This window comes from Gambusia affinis, linkage group LG17 (assembly GCF_019740435.1).
Source record: "Gambusia affinis linkage group LG17, SWU_Gaff_1.0, whole genome shotgun sequence".
In the NCBI taxonomy this organism is placed as follows: domain Eukaryota; kingdom Metazoa; phylum Chordata; class Actinopteri; order Cyprinodontiformes; family Poeciliidae; genus Gambusia; species Gambusia affinis.
Window position 1 is genome coordinate 16,026,893 of NC_057884.1, and position 16,838 is coordinate 16,043,730.

General features: G+C 36.8%; 1 protein-coding gene across 1 annotated transcript in view; it reads right to left on the reverse strand.

Moving 5' to 3' along the window:
• Positions 1 to 1,039: 1,039 nt before the first annotated feature.
• Positions 1,040 to 16,838, reverse strand: part of bcr (BCR activator of RhoGEF and GTPase) — a 73,375-nt gene continuing 57,576 nt past the window's right edge. The window contains exons 9-23 of the mRNA XM_044144497.1: positions 15,610 to 15,731; positions 14,673 to 14,838; positions 14,463 to 14,582; positions 13,166 to 13,241; positions 12,843 to 12,947; positions 12,550 to 12,624; positions 12,239 to 12,336; positions 11,149 to 11,280; positions 9,306 to 9,365; positions 9,000 to 9,109; positions 8,208 to 8,347; positions 7,836 to 7,970; positions 7,569 to 7,674; positions 6,967 to 7,129; positions 1,040 to 6,665 (exon numbers count right to left, since the gene is read on the reverse strand). Coding sequence (XP_044000432.1) covers positions 6,576 to 6,665; positions 6,967 to 7,129; positions 7,569 to 7,674; positions 7,836 to 7,970; positions 8,208 to 8,347; positions 9,000 to 9,109; positions 9,306 to 9,365; positions 11,149 to 11,280; positions 12,239 to 12,336; positions 12,550 to 12,624; positions 12,843 to 12,947; positions 13,166 to 13,241; positions 14,463 to 14,582; positions 14,673 to 14,838; positions 15,610 to 15,731 — 1,698 coding nt within the window. The 3' untranslated portion in view covers positions 1,040 to 6,575. The remainder of the gene's footprint in view (positions 6,666 to 6,966; positions 7,130 to 7,568; positions 7,675 to 7,835; positions 7,971 to 8,207; positions 8,348 to 8,999; positions 9,110 to 9,305; positions 9,366 to 11,148; positions 11,281 to 12,238; positions 12,337 to 12,549; positions 12,625 to 12,842; positions 12,948 to 13,165; positions 13,242 to 14,462; positions 14,583 to 14,672; positions 14,839 to 15,609; positions 15,732 to 16,838) is intronic.

The following is a 16,838-nucleotide window of genomic DNA, read 5'->3' on the forward strand; positions in this document are numbered from 1 at the left end:
GTTATCTGGTTTGCCAGCCTCCTGGGTGCCTCCCTGTGGGGCGTATAATACACCTCACCAGGTGAAGCCCTTTTGGTGTGCTGCTGTTTTTATTGTGACTTGTACAATTGATTGCCCAATGCTACATTAATAAAGAAGATGTATGTAAGCCCACATCACCAGCCCTTCACTACCATGCTATAGAATATTGCAGAGGATATATTTTGCAGAGTTTTAATCAAAACATCTGCAAAGTGGTTTGAATTTCTAAAGGATATTGATGGGAGAGTTTTAAGCATTTTTTTTTTTTGCTCTTATTTTTGAATCATCTTCCTTACCCTTTGTCTATCCAGGTGTATTTCAAATTAAATACTGTTTAAACACATTAGCTGTAATTACATTTAACAGGGTTTTAATGTAACAATTCTGTAAATGTGAAGTTTGTCAAAATTTGTTTATTCATTCTTTGACTTTATTTTTTCATGTTTCTTTAGACGTTTATTGGTGTTTTAAGTTCTGTTATGTTGCTATTGGCAGAGGGTGGTTACCATAGTAACCGGTAAATGACAGCTCATGCCCTTTTTCTGTTGATGTCTGTTACTGTGGTATGTATTAGAGTTAGCTTTGTGTTTGCTTTACAAATATATTTTACAATATATTTTGGACAAATGTGATAGTGTAAAGTGTTTCTTAGGAAAACTTGCTATGTTTTGTGTATATTTTTACATGTTATCATTGTTAATTTTACTCATTTTAGCTTGTTTAATTGTACAAATGTTAACTCTAACTGATATTAACTTCTGCTATTGCTTTATAGTTTGTCGAGGGCTATTCATTGTATTTTATTTAATATATAGAGGGCGGAAGCAGCTAGACTGGTGATAACCACCTACCTGTTTTATTCTTTCCTTAAGAATAAACACGATGAACCATGAACCTGAATGTGTCTGTCGTGGAGTCAGCCTGTTGGATCTGAGACATACATTGCAGATTTACACCAACAATCATACATTTGGCTGATTCATTAGTTTCAAGTAGTCACAAGAGGAGCGCAACAAACTCTTTGTAGATACAGGAGATTTTATTTACTATTTTTGTGTACAAACATAGGCTGCAAATGCCTCTCAAACATGTTTTACCCTCAGAATACAGTAATCCTTTTTACAGTTCTACAAGCAGAACATTGAATAGTTAAACAGAGACAAAAAGACTCAAAAATAGAAAGTGACATAGTTGGTCAACATGTCTCATCCTGGAGTTTAACATTATGTCCTCAATTTTTAAAAAATAACTAAAAAGAACATTGCTTAGTAGGCAAATTTATTGATGGCATGATTTCTGAAAAGTGGCAGCAGAAGGTTGTGTAATATCCCCTATAATATGGCAATAAATACCAGGGTCCGATGTAATAAATGCACATTTAAAGCAATATGCACCATATCTTCAGGCAAGCCCACAGAAAAACTTGAGATTTTTGGCTGGGACAGACTGTGGTGAGAACATGCAGATACAATGATAGACGGAGCAAAACAATACATTTAGAGCAGTATAAGACCACAAACTAACAGGTTGGATTTGCAAAGAGGTTAAAGGTGAACCAGCTTGATCCAGAGAGCTGCGCAATAAATAACAGGGAAACCAAATTATGTATTCTCTAGTATTATACATATTATACACTCCATGGGGAAAAAAAGGAGTCTGAGTTACTTGAACCTGCACTTTCTATTCGGTTGTCCACATCATAACTAAACAATCACAGTGGGCAGTCTGCTGTTTGAAACAAATAAATACGCTGAGCTGATGTGCAGGAACTGAGTGTTCCTGTATGTCAGGACACATATGCTATTTTTCTGTTCATAAAAATATTTGCACCTTTTTCACATTTTGTCACATTACAACCACAAATGTCAATGCATGTTATTGTGATTATATGTGATAAACCAACACAAAGGAGTGCCAAGTTGTCAAACAGAAAGGAAACTGATACATCGTTTTCAATTGTTTCATACAATAATACAACTTCTTTAATCCATTGATCCTAAATGTGTCATCCAAAATTGGGAAGGGTCTGTCTATGCTTCAAACCTACCAAACCACTGCAAACACATGGAAGAAGATGATGTGCTTAGATGAGATCAAAAATGAACTGTTTTACCTGCATACACCTTCGAACAGAAAAACAACCCTAATTCCAGCCAAGGCTACAATGGAGCAGTTTTTATCAAAGCAAATTTTGGGGTTGCAATGACCCAGTCAAAGTCCAAACCTAAATCCAATTGCAAATTTGTGACAAGAGTAGAACATTTTTGTTCACAGATGCTCTCTATCAAAAAGGAAAGGGCAAGAATTTCAGGGCCTTTTGCACTGAAATGTTTTTACAGACTATAAATACAAATATGCATCACATTTTCACAATTGTATTTGTATTTAAAGCAGGTATTCTCATCCTTTACACTACATAAGTATACACTATTTTGTGTTGGTGAAGCACATAATCCTAATAAAATACATTTAATTTGAGGTTAAAAATAATAAATGTGAAAATGTTTCAGCAGTGTGAATATTTTTGCAAGACACCGTGTCTACAGAGCTACTTGGTGGTTCTTGTACTGAGACAAAATTAGAACAAAATGTTTTAAATACAACAGAAGAAGCAGATTAATTTACTAGAGAAACCACATTATATTAAGACACTTTTCTAACATTAATTTGACATTTTACCACAAATAAACAGATCAAGCAGACCATCTTATACCAAACTAGAAGGAATCATAAATAAATCAGCATAAAAGGCATTATAAGAGAAAAAACTATGTGTTGCACTTAGAGGATTAACTTTAGCACAGGGTTTCATTCACTTACAGCATTAGAGGTCAGATGAAAGAATGCTCATGTACAGAATGAGCTAAGACCATGCTTGTATTTTAAGGTCCTGTCTTAGCCTATAAGTAGAAGATGAAAGATGTGTGGCTGTCCTCAGCAAAGGCAACAAGAGGATGAATGTCTTTCTTAACCACCAGCTTCTCAGCTGACATGAAGACAAAGTAAATTTTGGTGGTAAATAAAAGCAAGTGTTGAGGCACAAAAGGGTTGGAGAAGTACAGGCAGCTGGGACTCTGTATGAAGGAGAAACGTGACTGAATGTTCACATTCTAAATGAGGTTAAAAGCATGCTACAGTGAGTGACACGTAATCAAATTATATTGTGGAAGCAAAATAACAAGCCAGCGGGAAAAGCCCACAAAATAAAATAAGATCAAAACAGGGATTTCAAATATCCCAAGAAGCTGATTGCTTGCTTTTGTTCTTACGTAGTTGCTCATATGCCATGTTTCTGTTGATAATCATAGATTTAAAAAAACAGCAAACCCTTTAATTAGGCCCTTTTAGCAGAGTCCCCTCTAGACACCAGTCAACCACAACAAAAGAACCAGATGCATTAGCACCATTTTTTTTTTTTTCCAGGAAAAGATTCTGCTGGGAGATTTCCGAGCTCTAACAAATTTGGGTGCAATTTTGATATTTATCAAAATGAATTAACTGCAAGACTCATAAGGTTTTGCCATTGTCAAATGACATGTTATCGCAGATTTTGTTTGATTTATTTATGCTTCAAATATAAAATGTAAATAAAAAGATAAAATCTGAAAGGTCAAAAAGCCAATCATTCACCCAAGGCATGTCTGTGCAAGGCATTTGTGAAACGGTGACCATGCAAGTTTTTGTGAGATCTCAGCAGGGAGGAGGACCTATGAGATTCTCACAGTATGAAAACCTTGAGAAAAAAAAAAAACCTACAATTTTACAGCAATGTGGTGTTTATACAAAAAATTAAAACCAAAATCTGTACCCTGATCTTATTACTTTTAATTAAAACAGAAAGGCAACCAACTGCTAAAATAATGAAAAATATTAATTATTATATTTATATGTTATCTACAACATATAAGTCTTTTTGAAGCATTTTATATAAATAATAAAATTAAATTATTTTATTTATATAAAATAAAATATAAATATATAAATGCTGGAGAATAAAAGAGCAAGCAGTGGTATTCAAGTGCTTATTGAGAAGACTGTTGGGCATTTCAGGCATTCGACTTTTTACATAAAGTAAAACAAGGAGAATGAGCGGATATAGGCTGGTAAATTAGTCAGGCTATCGGCTCCATAGCTGCACAGTTAGCTGGCTACCAGACAAACTCTTCATAGCTTGCCAACTGGTCTTTTAAAACTTCTACTTTTAAAAGGGTAATGGGTGACACTTTGTACATTTCTGTGCAGTGATTGTCAGAGTTGCTCAGAACTGGAATATTACCAGACAACCTAATATCTTTTTCTTTTAAGTCTGATTCAGCCTGACTCAGCAAGCTTACCAGCAACACTAAAGACTCTCTAGAGTCAAATAAAACTCATGACTCTCCAGCATCAATGTGCATTTTTTTAGCAGGTTTGATGCTACGATATGCATCAAACCTGCATTGATGTGTTTTTAAAGTTACAATTTTAACTTTAAAATGACAATTTAAAGGTAAATTGCAACTTTGAACTTTGACACCAGTAACCGGCTCACGCATGGTCCTCCGCATTTTAGAAAACTGAAGATTGATGAATAAAATTTTAATTTGCATGACTTCAAAATGTTACACCAAGATGAGAACTAGTTCTTTTAGCTTTGTTATTTAAAACCCCAGTTTTCTTTTCAGAAGATTAACACAGAGTCTGTAAAAACAAATGGTTTTCTAGACCTGAAAACATCTAAACCACAAGGATCATGTCACTTATGACACAAACTATCATGGCTCAGAAAAGGTCTATTAAATCCTCAGGATCAAGGCATTAATAGCAAACATGTATTTAATGCCTAATATTAGCCTGAAATATGGCAATAATGAGTTTGTGGTTAATATGTTGTGGCTGATTGGTGTATACAGAAATCTAAGCCTAACCCTCATCATAAGGTTTATCTTTCATCTGGCTAAAAAGATATGTTTTAGGAGTGCAAGAAAATAGAATAAAAGCAACTGACGATATCCCAGATCAAGTTTGAATACAAAGTCATCCATAACAAATTCAATAAAATAATAAAACATGCCTGCATGTTAAATCAGTAACAAAGAACGTTATGACCTTTGCCATGGCCGTTGCCACCGGGAAATTTTTACAATAGCAAAAAGGGTAACGAGTGGTATAAAAAAACAAAAGCATTTCTTACTGGACATAAACACAGAATTGTCAGGCCACTTAAATTCTTATACAGTAGTTTTAATATTGTATGAGTGCACTTCTGTTGCCACAGATTAAATGGTACAAAAAAACCATAATCTCCTACATGATTTGTATGAATTTTCTGTATTATGACTGTTGCATAAAGTCTACACTAGACGGGCGACAGACGTCCCTGGAGGCAAGACGAATCCGCCAAGAGACACCAGCAGTTAAAGACGCTTGTGCCTTTTCCACAGCAGCATACAGGATTTGACTACAATGCTTGTGTTACCTTCATAATAATAATAATAATAATAATAATAATAATAATAATAATAATAATAATAATAATAATAATGGTATTTAAATGGAGATCTCAGGGAGAATTATTGTTGAAAAACAAGGCTGAAGTCTTGCTCTTTTACAGCAAGGTCAAGGCTAAAACCTACCACTTTCATAAAGAAAAAAAAAACTTTTTTCCTCAACAGGACTCCCCTCCCCAAAAATAAATAATAGTAACAACTTTAAAACAAAATACAACTTTAAGATTACAAACATGTACATGCCTCATTTTATCCCCTAAGAACAACAAAAACAGTTTGGCAAGATGTCCTATGTCACAACAAGACGAACATTTCGACAATTCCTACATTAGAAAATATATTGCTTCCTGTGCATTGAGGCTGGAGTCTACCTTAAGAAACAAATGAGATCAAATAAACATATGACCAAATAAATCTGCTTTTTCGCATTTGGAAAGAAAAAAGTATTGGGTGGCTAAATTCTTTCTTTTTTTTCCAACACATTTCAAGTCATAGCTCTCAACTTGAATCGTGTTCGTTTATGTTGTAAGCACCATCAGGTGTTGGCTTTCATTGCCTTTTAAAAAAATGGTGACTAAAGAGGCCAAAAAAAAAAAGTCTCATCTATCTTGAAATAATGCACAGAGAATGATGTGAGAGATTGGATGTGCAAAAACATTTGAGATGGGATAATGTGTTTTGAAAGACTTAATGACTGTCCAAAAATAAATGCAAACTTGAGTACAATGCCGCAATGTAAAAGTACATGAAAGTCAAGAAAGACGTGCTGAATTTTAACATGTCTTCATTTATGAGACAAGAAAAAAATAAACTGTGACAAAGGCAGATCACCTGGTGAATAACTAGGTACCAGGAATCATACTAACTATTGGATAATGATGTGTATAATTATGAGCTCAAATCCTCTGAGCTTCAGAGATGAGTGGCGCCATCTTCTGTTCTGTAGAGACAATCCTTCCAAGTCAATTTAAAAACACACTACAGTGGGCTCACTTTGAGCCAGTGTCCATCCCCTTTTTTACACCTCTGCTAGAATGAGTTCAGAGCAGACTGTTTGTGTAAGCTCTACACCTCAGTGGAGAAGAGGATACTCTGTCGTTTACTGTCCGGGGTGGGGATGGTTTCCAGCTGCAGGAAATACAGCAAAACCTGGACCTACAACAACAGGAGACAAAAGCTGTGAATTAGAAATAAACATGATACAGACTCTTGAAAAGTATTTTTCCATTACAGTTGTCTTTTTGGCACCTAAATGTAATAACTCATTATTCCATAATTTGGCATTGCATCTCTGTAGAGAATGTTTACCCTATATTCTTTAAAGAATGTCTTCACTGTCTCTACAACGTTTCAGAAGTATTGTTGTTGAAACTCAGCATTAGCTGCTTATTTCTGACAGAACTTCAATGGCAAAATTGCAGAGGGAGTGGACAGAGTGGTGCTGGGTTTAGCTCACTTGTGCCATAACTTCCAAGGACCAGCTGTCCCCCATGCTGATGGGTTGAGTGGGGTTAGTAGGAATCTTGCTGTCCTTCTCTGCCGGCCTTAGCAGAGTGGGCCCAAAGACGGTTGCCAGATTGTGCAGAGACATCTTGTTGACGCTTTCCTTCTCTGCCACCCTGGGGAGAGGACAACAAACAAGTGACATCGGTGCCAAGGATGTCAAACTGTGATGAATTGTTGCCTACGGTGGTTCTTTGAGTTTATCTCTAAAGGAAACTACTGAAAGGAGAACTGCAGAAGAGTTCTGAGAACTCAAACGCTTAAGCTGACGCAGAAATCAGTGAACCAGGTGCAGAGAGTTTAAACGCAAATACACAATGGGGCAAAATTAAACACTTGGAGAACTGAGAAGTAGTTTGTATAATAAGTACGTCCTATGTGGGAGGAAAAATTTAAAATGAATACAAAATAATTATATTTGATATTATAAATGATTATGTAAATAGGTTTAAGATACACATAAAAAATAAAAAATAGCTGAAACATAAGGCCAGTCATGGAGTTGTAAGTCTGAATATCTCCCAGGTACTAACTATAGTGTCATGTCTTTCGTACCTCTTGAGGTGATCCAAAAGGAAAAGGAAGGTGACTAGGTTGGGTTCTGGCAGTGACAGCAGCAGGTTCAGCATACAGCTCTCTTTGGCAACACTATCAGTGAGGGCTGAACAGAAGGAAAGGAAGACAAAGCAACAATTCATGTGATTCTTCCACACATTTCATGCAGTTGAATTCTTCAAGAAGCAATGTGTGACAACTACCTTGAAACAGCTCAATTTTAATAGCGATAATTAAATAAATTAGAAGCAGTGGGTGGTAACTTACTGATGCCACCTGCAAAGTTAGGATAGAGCTCATCAGTGAAGAGGGGCTCAGGCAGCTCTCTGAAGTACAGCTTCAGGGTTCCAGCGATGGCATTAACATCCATCTCGCTCATCATCACAGACACATCTTTGTTATCTGCAGGAGGAAGACAAGAAATGCGTAAAGACCAGAGGAAAAGCATGGCAGGAGCTAAGATGTGTGTTGCTAAAATGATGATAAGAAAATGCAAATACATTGTTTAAGATAGCTTATGCAATGAAACCTTTAAAGGTTTAGAGTATAGGAACCTAATGGCTCCTCTTCACACTGAATAACCATTGCAGCAGTATACAGATCATTTAAGCTTAGGACATAGATTGATGCAGGACTTACTGGTGTCAAAGGCGGTCTTCAGAGCCTGAATATCAGTGGCCACCCCTGATACTCTGTATATTCCCACCTCCTCCATGCCTCTCCTCTCTATCTCTTCTAGGCACTGACGGACAATGTAGGGCACCTTGGAGCGTTCCCGTCTGGATCAGGACAAAAACAAACACTTTGACAATCTACAACAATTTGTCAATCACTTCCAATCACTTTCTTCTTTATTCTTGAACTCTGTTTCATTGGAAGGTGAAGGTTCCTACATATTTTTTTATTTCAAAATTATGCCCTTTAGCCAGACTTCCAGAGCTCTCTGTCCTATTTCATTCTGTTTCAATGTATTAAGAAAAACTTTGTGATAGATGGAGTAAGGTCAAATAGATGAATGGATAATTTGCTATGCTGAACAAATGTCCTATCCTTTTTTTTCATGAGAACATTGTAAGTGGCTAAGTTTAAGGAAAACAAATTAAAATTGATAATTAAAAACAAACAGCCACTTATTTGATTATACTAGCTTAATAGTGGTGAGAGGTTGACATATTGTCCAATACAAGAACAAGGACAATAAAAAAAAAATAAGGTGCTGGTTAGGAAACTTTAACATGATCAGTTAAATAAAAGTGCTAGTTTTGTCTGTGCTAGATAAAACTAGCATTTGTCTAGCACAGAAAAGAAGACAACAAGTTAGACTTGAGGTATACCAGCAAGAATATCATAGCATAATACACAATATTGTTTTTTCTCAACACAACGGACTGCTTTTTATGCATTTACTCAATTTTTCTAACGTTAACTCACTTGGTCACTGTGGAGATTTTAACTCCAAACACGCCCATGGGTTTCTCTGAGGGCATCCTCTTCAGGCTGAACTCTCTGCTGGTGAACTTCATGGACAGTTTCACTTCAACCTGACAAGAGAAAAAAAAAAGTTTACAAGTTTAAAAGTGAGAATCTGTCATAGAGATCAGAAATTTATTTACGACAGCTTTGCAGAATCTCAAGTAAATATTGTTTTAAAGAATGATATTATTAGAAAAAGTCCAAAACAATAATGTTCGGAGTAAAATGGATTGGATGAAAGTGAAGAATAACTGTCAGACTCACCCCATTCATAGGAATAACTGTTCTTTGCCAGTCTTTGCCTTGAAGAGTCTGAGCATCAAGCTGAGAGGAATAATCAAAATACGCTGTTTTTATTATAAAATGAATGGTAAAGACAAAAATATTCAATACCATATGAGTACATGAGGTTAGGAAAAAATAGAAAAAGTCAAAATGTAGTTGCTCATTTATTTATTAATTAATTAATTTCTGCTAATTTCTACTGGTTTATGCACTCTTGTTATTTGTGTCTAGAACAGTTAGAGAACCAGTTATGCATAAAACTATGACATCAACTGCAAAGATCTACCCTCTACATGCAGTAGGTGGATGCTGATATCATTCATTTATTGTATTTCCAGATATAAGATTAAACAAATATGATTTATTTCCAAAGACTAAAATCATAACCACACAGATCTGATAAGCCAACTGGATCTGGGGCAGTACAAACTGGTGCAACTGAGATGATGCAGAATACGAGCAGACACACAGAAGACTGAATGTTGATATTGCGAAAGCCTCTTCTGGTTGCGTACAAAATCAGATCACATTTCTCATAAATGAATCTTGTACCGCTGAGTGTGCACTTTGAGCAATTTGATTATACAGAATTGCATTTAATTTGAAAAGGGTGCAGCTTTTTCTGTTGAAATGTTTAAAGGTGTGGATTTCAATTTTCTCCAGTAAAAAAGGACAACACTGAGGTCCACTGGATTTAGTGGGGCTTAGCCTTTTCTCAACTACAATTTTATATAGTACCTGTGAACCTATAAATGGTGTAGAAGGACTACAGAGAATGGATGGACGGGGAGATAATTAATAGATGGATAGATAACAGATAATAGATGGATAATGAACAAATGATCAGGAACAGAAACATGGATGGATCTTGACTAAAAAACAAACATATGGATATAACTTGCTGCATGATATGAAGTCGTTATGCTAAGCAACCTGTCAGGCTTTCTGTTGTTTTGCTCTGATTTTCTTTGTTGCAGCCAGAGAAAACTGGGCATCCTCAGCCAGCAAATAACGGTAATTTTAACATGTAAACAACGTGATCCACATATAAATGACAACAACAAATAAAAATAAGTGGATTTATGTCAAATAAAAGAGATTTTATTTGTTCCTTATTCAGAATTGTGAAAATCCTGTCAACCATCTCAGGCAGCTGGTTTACAATGACATCATCCCATTAAGACAGGATCAGGTCTCAGAATTACTGAAAGATGCCACTAGGGGGAGCATGTCACTAAGCTTGTGAGCCAAGGAACCAGACTTTTCTGCTGTAATTGAACCAAATCAAACAGGATACAGAAAGCTCAGATTAAAACTGTTTTTCCATAACTAACAGAAACAAACCTGCTTTGCTCTGGGTGTGCTTTTGATTTTTTATTTATTTTTGCTAGGAGCGCAAAAAGAGAATAATATTTGTCTTTTTTTTTATCTTTATGTTTGCTAATTTGCAGTGTTGGATTTGGGCTGATGTTCTCTTGGCAACCTCATCAGTGACACTTTAACTCTGCCATTAATGTCAGGATACCATCAGTCATCAGGAGTTCTGACAGCTAAACCTGTCAGTACAACAATGGACAAAAGGTCCAATATATGGCAGCTTTTTGTCTGTCAAAAAAAAATCTTTGCTGAACTGACAGACATTTGTTACTTGCTATACAGATTGGACTATCTATTGCAATAACAAGAATCATCTTTCTACATCATAACTGTCAAATCAATGTGTGCTTCATGCTTTGCAGCTGAGGAGATGACATAACTCCCAATCAATACTGAGTCATGGTAAGTCTGCAGATCGTAATGGGGGGTTGACGTCATGTCATACCAGGATCTGTCCTTTCCCAATGATGCGGTCTGTGCTGTCTCCGTCTTCTTTGTTCAGCTTGGTCCTGTTGTAGCTCTTCTCATAGCAGAGCAACCTCAGGGTCTGAGAGCCCTCCAGCTCGATCTCAAACTCCTTTGGGTAAAAGGAAGGGAAACAAAGAAAAACAATGTTTGCATGAAAGATGAAACAGTGAGACAAAAATTACAAATATTATCCCTTTACTGCCCACAGCTGAGCAATATTCCTTGCAATTATGTAAGGTAATGCTCTACATATGGTTTGCACATTGTTCTGAGATCCACACTGTCGGTTCATTTAGCTTTTGGACAGATGTGAGTCATCGTGTGATGCAGATCCTCATTAGTTCATATTATTTCCACTTTGTTAAGCAGAATTCTCAAAGAGGATCTAATATTTTTCTAAACTCTCTCTTCCCTTAGTCAGCCGTGGCATTATGAGTGCACTCTTCTTGGTGTGCACATAGACGCTGCACAATCTCTTCAGATTGTCCACACTCTTACAGTAGGTCCTATTTTATGTGCTGGAGTTGCAACCAAAGGGCAAAATCTGATGTACAAGCTTCAGCCACATTTCTTTTACAGCCTCTGGTAATTGTGGAAATGATTGTGACATCAGTGATTTTGATCAAAACTATAACTTCTCATGTGGGACATTTTTCACATACTAAATAAATTCAACCAAATAGATATAGGAATGTTTCATAAATGTTTACCGGGGGGTGCTAATAACTGGAGGGTGCAATATGCACCAGCTTGTATGCAACAATAACTATCTGCAGTAGTTAATTTCCTCTATATTTTTGTGGGAAGGCAGATTATCCTTTTAGTGGTGTTTGATGGACATCTTTTTGCTACTCAGAAACAGACAGCTAACTGATAAAAACAACAGATCCTACACATATGAGAAGGAGCATAAAACACACAAATAAGAAAAAGTCTTTTAAGTGAGTACTGGTGAGTAAAAGAAAAAATACCAGATGGTTCATTAATGCTGGGTATTTGCATAAAATTCTACAGTCATAAAATGAGACGAGTAAAGATTTAGTGTGGGTATTTGTTCTGGATTTTACCTCGTTCCACTTGGGTTCAGTGGTGTATCGGTAGACTCTCGTCTTTGCTTTATTTAAAAAGAAGCCAAATGAGTCCACCTCCAATGTGCAGTAGAGATCTGGCAGAAAGAGGGTGATGGTGAAGAAATTACACATAAAAAAGAAAAAAAGGGAACTCTGTATGCTCAGAGGGAATGTTTGGTTGCATTTCTTTCAACTACAAAAATAAAATAAATTAATAGATGCTTTTTGCACAGCAACATTAAAGCTGTGGTTACTAGAGTTACCTTATGTTATAATTAATGCATAAAATCTGAAGTTGAGTGACTCACTTAAACTCTGTTTGAGGCCAGAGGCAGAGTGGACGATTACATTCAGAAACCCGTAGAGACCGGAGGATTCATCCTCTGGAAAAACAGCAGAGAGATTGGAAAAGGATGTCAGCGGGGGCAGATTAGAAAAGCATGCATATCTCTGTTTGTTCTGGAGTCGATTCAGGCGGAGGGGGAAGAGCAAAAGCAATGCCTGCTTGTGGAAAAGATTTAATTTAAAGCTGTTTTTGTAATAATTTTATTCCTGATGCACAAATAAACCCTACATTTAGGTACACATAGAAGGAGCCTACCTTCTTTATTCAGACTAAGTGGAATGTTGTGGACAGTTTGGAGTTTGAGACAGGAGCTGGTCAACATTTGAAGCTCCATGGACGTCAGTGAGGGAGTTTTAACACCTTGAAGACACAGAAGTTTATGTCAGTGGATATCAAAAACATGTCATATTGGCATAACCACATAAGGAATGTGAGAGGGGTCTTGTTAGTCATAGGCTTAAAAAGCAGGATTTGCTGTAATTAAACATGCATTGCACATTGTGATGTGGGAAGCAGGTATGTTGTTCTTTAATTGGATCAGACAGGACATGCCTGGAGGACATCTTTTTGACACTCACATTTCTGCTGCTGTTCCCTGATTATCTCTCTCCACTCTGAACGCTCGTAGTCAGAAGAAATAAGGAAGCTGTAACTCTGAAAACACAAACACACACAAACAGAGAATATAAGAAAACACGGAGGTCTGGGAAAATGTGTATGACTTGTTTTGGATTCTATTTTCCATACTTAAATCTTTTAGATAACCTTAGTAAAACAGTAAAAAGCTATGGTTAACTACAGCTGAGTTACATTTCACCAGTCACACTGATTACTGCCAAAATATCACAATCACAAAATCACTCAAATAGGAACTGCCTGACAAGATGGAGGTTAAAGATCTCAAAAGCAGCAAAGCATCCCTAGGCATAAACATTCACAAACAGAGAAAACATGCAAATGGTGGAGAACCTTTTCAGCTTGTAACAACCAGCGCACATCTTTCGGTCACAAAAGAAGCCAGAACAACATCTAAAGCACTGAAGACTTCTTGCTACAGTTAGAGTCAGAGTTCATGATTCAACAATGAGAAAGAGACAGGGCAGAAATGGTATCCAAGAGAGTTCCCAAGTGAAAACCACTGCTAGCACAAAACAGAAAAAGTGCAACTTTCTGTAAACTGTGCCGATTTCTTCTGCTGCAAAACTCAGAGCACTAACCCCCCCCCCAAAAAAAAACAACGTACCTCTAGTTAAACATGCCATAATTAAAACAGCCATAATTTAAGGAAACAAGATTTTGGGTCTATAACAGAATATCTTGAGAGAAAATATCTGTTCATCATAAAAAGCTCATGTGGACTTGAGATATGCTGCAAGACAATGATCCAAAACACACCAGAAATTCCCTCTATGATTGGCTGAAAAAAGAGAAAAAAAGGTTTTGCAGTAGCCTATTCATAGTCTAGACTAAAATCCAGTTATGTGGTGTGCCATGATTTTAAACAGGCTGTTCAAACGCTTTTGTTTCGAGCCAAGTAAAATGAAACAGTTGCTTAGAAACTTATTTTTGTATTTAATCAAGGCACCTTTGTCTGATGTTGAAACATATTTGAAGATCTGAAACACGAAAGTGTAACAATGGAAGGTCAAGCAATTAGTAGAAGGGAAACTCCGAATTTAGTTGGGTTATTCATTAGCAAACTTTAAGAAGCCCAGGAAAGGATTTGCAACTTGTGACTGATTTATGTCTGGGACCTGAATGACTCAGGAAGGCAACGGTTAAATAACAGACTGAAGAAATACAAATAACATGCAGGGAACGATTTAGAAAAGATTGAAGAATCTGAGCACATTACCATAACGGTCGCATCCTCACCTTTCCGTTCTTGTTGAACAATCTGAGCGGCATGCTGGGAGACGTTAGTAGCAGCAAAGATTCCTGCTCCGACAGTTTCTTCCGGAGTCGGTCGATTACTTTTGAACCCTTGTTGGCTCTCTGAAAATCCAAAGCCAAAAGAATGAAGTGCTTCATAAAAACTCAGATTCTCAGAATAATCTGTATTTAGGAATGAGTCCTCCGACTGACCTTTTCCCTCTGAATCTCACTGCGGAGGTGTGAGATCTTGACCTTAACGGCGTCCAACTCTTCGTCCGGGATTTGGGGAATGGTGAGGGGCTCGGTGTCTTCAGGGCCTTGGAAGGTCAGCTCAGTCAGGGGGATGTACCACTTGCAGTCGTACTGTTGGTTTTTACTGCATTTGGATCAGAAAGAGGAAAGTTAGAATGTCCAGAAATAAAAGTAAAGTAGATGCAAAGTAGGTCTGAAAGCAGGAGATGGATCAATAAAGCAGGATAATTGATACAGATAACTACTAGGGAAAGGCTTTGGTGGCTTTTTGGAGTCCATATTGGACTTATTGGCCATCTGTAGAAGAAATCACTATTTGGCTCCTGCTTTATGTGATGCAGATGGGTTTTTTGCAACATCATTTAGTATGCAAGTGCCATTGGATCTAATTGCTCGCTTAACATATCCTTTATATTTTCTACTGAATATTGTTCTCTTAATCATTGGTTTGTATTGTTTGTAGATATTTCAGTCTTAAAACATTTTTAACTTTGAAAAATATTTGTTTTTTTTAGCAGATTAATTTGCTCTTTCTGCTCCGGATGCCTGAGTATTACCAATTTCTTGATCACTAAAAGAATGCAGTGATCAGGCATCACTCTCACCTTTCACTTTTGCTCTCTTTTTGTAAATATACCAAGTTCTTGCTCTAGACTCATCCCTTCTGCTTTAATTTTACTTTATACATATTTTTAATTTATTTATAATTATGTTGAAATGGTATAGCACCAACTTCCATACGATGGCACGTGTAACTGTGAAAGAATAACCTGGATTGGTCCTTTAAAAACTTCCTGAGTCAGTTTTCCAACTCCTATATCATCTGTGTCAATGTTGTGGTGCATAGCTGTGAGGTTTTTCCTCTATCTTTGCAAAGACAAACTGTTTTCTTTACCCTCCAATCTGTTTCTTCAGCTTGGCGCAGAGCAGCAGGTCAGTAAAGAGGAAGACGTGCCGCAGCTTCCTGGTTCCCTCCACCAGCTCCACCATGAAACTGTCCTTCAGCAGCTGGCGGTTCTACAGCAGCGACAGACGGCATCGTTTAGATCAGCAGGGGGGGATAAAAAAGAATGACATCCTCCACTTTTCTGGTAGCATAGGAGACTCCACCATTTTCTAAGGGATGCATTAATAAAAAAAGTTAAGTAAAATGTCTCAACAAACTGTAATTTTTTCAAATTTTGTCATGTTTACAACCAAGAACCTCAGTGTTGACCATCACAAAGTCACACATAAGTGAAGTGGAAGTGCATCTTGGCCCCAGCTAAAGATTGAATATATTGCCATTCGTCATTCCTTTAGTCTAGTCACTGATTCTCTGATTGAATTTAGGTCTAAACAGCAACTTGGCTGCATGTTTGTGGTTCTTTGCCCATGTTTTAGGACTTTTGTAGCAACCAACAGGTGTTCTTTTTGACAGTCCTGTATTTAGTTCCACCTATTTTCACTTCAAACAGCTCATATGTCTCTAGCGAGAAGCATCCCAGCATGATACCTTGTTCTTCATGTGTATGTTGTGTTCAGGATAATGTGAAGTGTTTTCTTCAAACTGTCTTTTGCCAAAAAGCTTGACTTTGGTCTTATCTGAGCACCATCTTATATATGTTAGCTGTGCTCCCAACACGGTATTGAGGCAATCTTTTTTTCTCTCTCAATAATAGATTCATTTTTGCACTTATTTAGAAAGAGTCAACTTTCAGCCCGTGCCTGTCAACAGATCCTCCCAACTGGATTGCTAGCCTTCTTTAACTAATGCTGTTGTTGTGCCATGCCCTTTTGTGTAGACTACAAAAAGGTGCTTTTTGTAGCCTACACATGTGCACTTAGACTTACTAATTAAGTATATTCTGAATTCAGTTGGAAGCAATCTTTAAAACTGCCCAAATAAAAAGAAACCTTTTACATTTTTTATTCTTGGAAAAATACAACAACAACAAAAAAAAAACAGTTTTTCGTTCAAGTCGCAATTTTGTGGTACTTCATGGTGCTCTATTTGAGGTTAGGGGTTCGAATGTGACATAATATGAAGAAGTTGAAGTAAATACTTAAGCGAGACCCTGAATAATCTCTCTAATTAAACCAGCAAGAACAGAGAAACAAACAGAGAGTCATGAGGAAATGACT